A 2414-nucleotide genomic window follows, 5' to 3' on the forward strand; every position below is an offset into this window, starting at 1 on the left:
GACTAATCCGCACTATCAAAAAAAAAAAAAAAGACTAATCCGCAAACAAATGTGTGGCGTTGTATTCACATGATGCACCCTTAATCATATCTTCACATTAAGTGCTCTTATTAAAAATAGAACGGATTGACCAGACGTACGATCCATGGAAGCAGAACCGACATCCATCACAAGATGGCTCCATTTTTTTTTTTGCTAAGCCACGGTGGGTTTGCTCCACTCGTAGACATTAGAATGTTTCACTATGAGCTTTCGTCACCCACCTTCCACAGCCTACAAGCCCTACAGTACATGACACAATTGCCCTCGTTCCCCAACGAGTCACACTACACTTCTCCACTCCGGTGCAAAGTACACTCATACTGTCATACATATGTCTTCTTGGTAGGTATATATGGCCTAGAGGACCCTACCCTTTATAACCGTTACCTTTTATTTTTAGATTTACATAAGTCCATCTTAATCTCACATCAACGGCCCACATTCACTCCTTTCTTTTCATGCCATTCCACTTCACAAATTGCATATCTCAATATCCTTTTAAGTACAAGGTTCTCACTTCACTCCTCAGTAGCCAGTCCCCACTTTCCTCATTACGCTGCCACCCAATGGATTCTGTCTTATCACAACGGCTTCTCTTGTTTTTCTTCGCCATTACGCTTACAACGACCACTAAGCTCGCACGTGCTCAACTCCCCGGCACGTGGGAACTTGTGGTCGAGAACGCTGGCATATCTTCCATGCACACAGCTGTCACACGCTTCAACACCGTGGTCCTTCTAGACCGAACCAACATCGGCCCCTCGCGCAAAATGCTCCCCAAGGGCCACTGCCGTTTCGACCGCAGCGATGCCGTTTTGAAGCGAGACTGTTACGCCCACTCCGTCGTCCTCGACCTCCAAACCAAACAAATCCGACCGTTAATGATTTTGACCGACACGTGGTGCTCATCGGGCCAGTTTCTCCCAGATGGTACTCTGTTACAGACGGGTGGGGATTTGGACGGGTTGAGGAAGATCCGAAAGTTCGAACCGTGTGAACCCAATGGGCACTGCAACTGGGTTGAGCTTGATGACGTGGAACTAAAGGATGGTCGGTGGTACGCTACGAATCAAATATTACCAGACGGTTCGGTGATTATTGTTGGCGGGAGAGCAACGAATACAGTTGAGTACTATCCGCCGAGAAAAAACGGTGCCGTTGCGTTCCCATTCCTTGCTGACGTGGAAGATACTCAGATGGACAATCTGTACCCTTACGTTCATCTCCTCCCCAACGGTCACCTTTTCATCTTCGCCAACAACAAAGCAGTGTTGTATGACCACGTGACTAACAAGGTCGTGAAAAATTATCCACCGTTGGATGGGGGCCCACGTAACTATCCATCGGCTGGATCATCCGCCATGCTGGCACTTGATGGCGACTACTCAACGGCTGTGATTGTGGTCTGCGGTGGCGCACAATACGGTGCGTTTATAGAGAGGAGCACGGACACACCGGCGCACGGTAGCTGTGGGCGTATTGTAGCTACAGGACCCGACCCGGTTTGGGAAATGGAGGATATGGCATTCGGGCGGATTATGGGGGATATGGTTATGTTACCCACGGGTGAGGTGCTGATTATCAATGGAGCTCAAGCGGGTACTCAAGGGTTTGAGATGGGTTCGAACCCGTGTTTGTACCCGCTTCTTTATCGACCCGACCAACCAATCGGGTTACGGTTTATGACTTTGACTCCGGGTACTGTTCCCAGAATGTACCACTCAACTGCCAACCTGTTACCGGATGGACGGGTTTTGATTGCCGGAAGCAATCCGCATGTTCTTTACAGATTCAACGCTGAGTTCCCGACCGAATTGCGAATTGAAGAGTTCTCGCCCGAGTACTTGTCGGCGGATCGGGCGAATATCCGACCCGTGATTGAGGGAATTCCTGAAACGGTGCGTTACGGTGATGTGTTTGAAGTGTCTATATCTGTTACATTACCTGTTGTGGGGATTGTGGAAGTGAATTTTGGAAGTGCGCCTTTTGCAACGCATTCATTTTCGCAAGGACAAAGGTTGGTTAAATTAGCCGTTAAAAGTGCCGTACCAGACGGTGATGGCCGTTATAAAGTGGGGTGTACGGCGCCGCCAAATGGGATGGTTGCTCCGCCGGGTTATTACATGGCATTTGCTGTCAATCAGGGCGTGCCAAGTGTTGCACGTTGGGTACAGCTGGTAGCAAAATGATATAGTTCCTTTTAAAAAAAATTATTATTATATATATATATATGTTCATTTTTTTGTTTAATTGAAAAAATTTTCTTTTTATGAAAGTGAAATTGTAGTTTTCACACTGGGGAATTGCAAATTTGTAACTGTTGATAAAAGAAAATGTTGATGAAGAGAACATCCAATGGCTGATTGGTTTTA

General features: G+C 47.0%; 1 protein-coding gene across 1 annotated transcript; it reads left to right on the plus strand.

The window, feature by feature from the left end:
* The first annotated feature begins 276 nt into the window (after nt 1-276).
* Nucleotides 277-2414, plus strand: LOC111991112 (aldehyde oxidase GLOX). Its single transcript, XM_024022899.2, has one exon. The coding sequence runs from the start codon at nt 501-503 to the stop codon at nt 2229-2231; it is 1731 nt and encodes a 576-aa protein (XP_023878667.2). The 5' UTR covers nt 277-500; the 3' UTR covers nt 2232-2414.

The sequence above is a fragment of the Quercus suber genome, unplaced genomic scaffold, assembly GCF_002906115.3.
Source record: "Quercus suber isolate HL8 unplaced genomic scaffold, Cork oak 2.0 scaffold_522, whole genome shotgun sequence".
NCBI classification, from domain to species: Eukaryota; Viridiplantae; Streptophyta; class Magnoliopsida; order Fagales; family Fagaceae; genus Quercus; species Quercus suber.

Bases quoted from the DNA above. Each gene is read 5' to 3' on its own strand.
- LOC111991112 (XM_024022899.2), top strand. From the start codon at position 501: ATGCCATTCCACTTCACAAATTGCATATCTCAATATCCTTTTAAGTAC.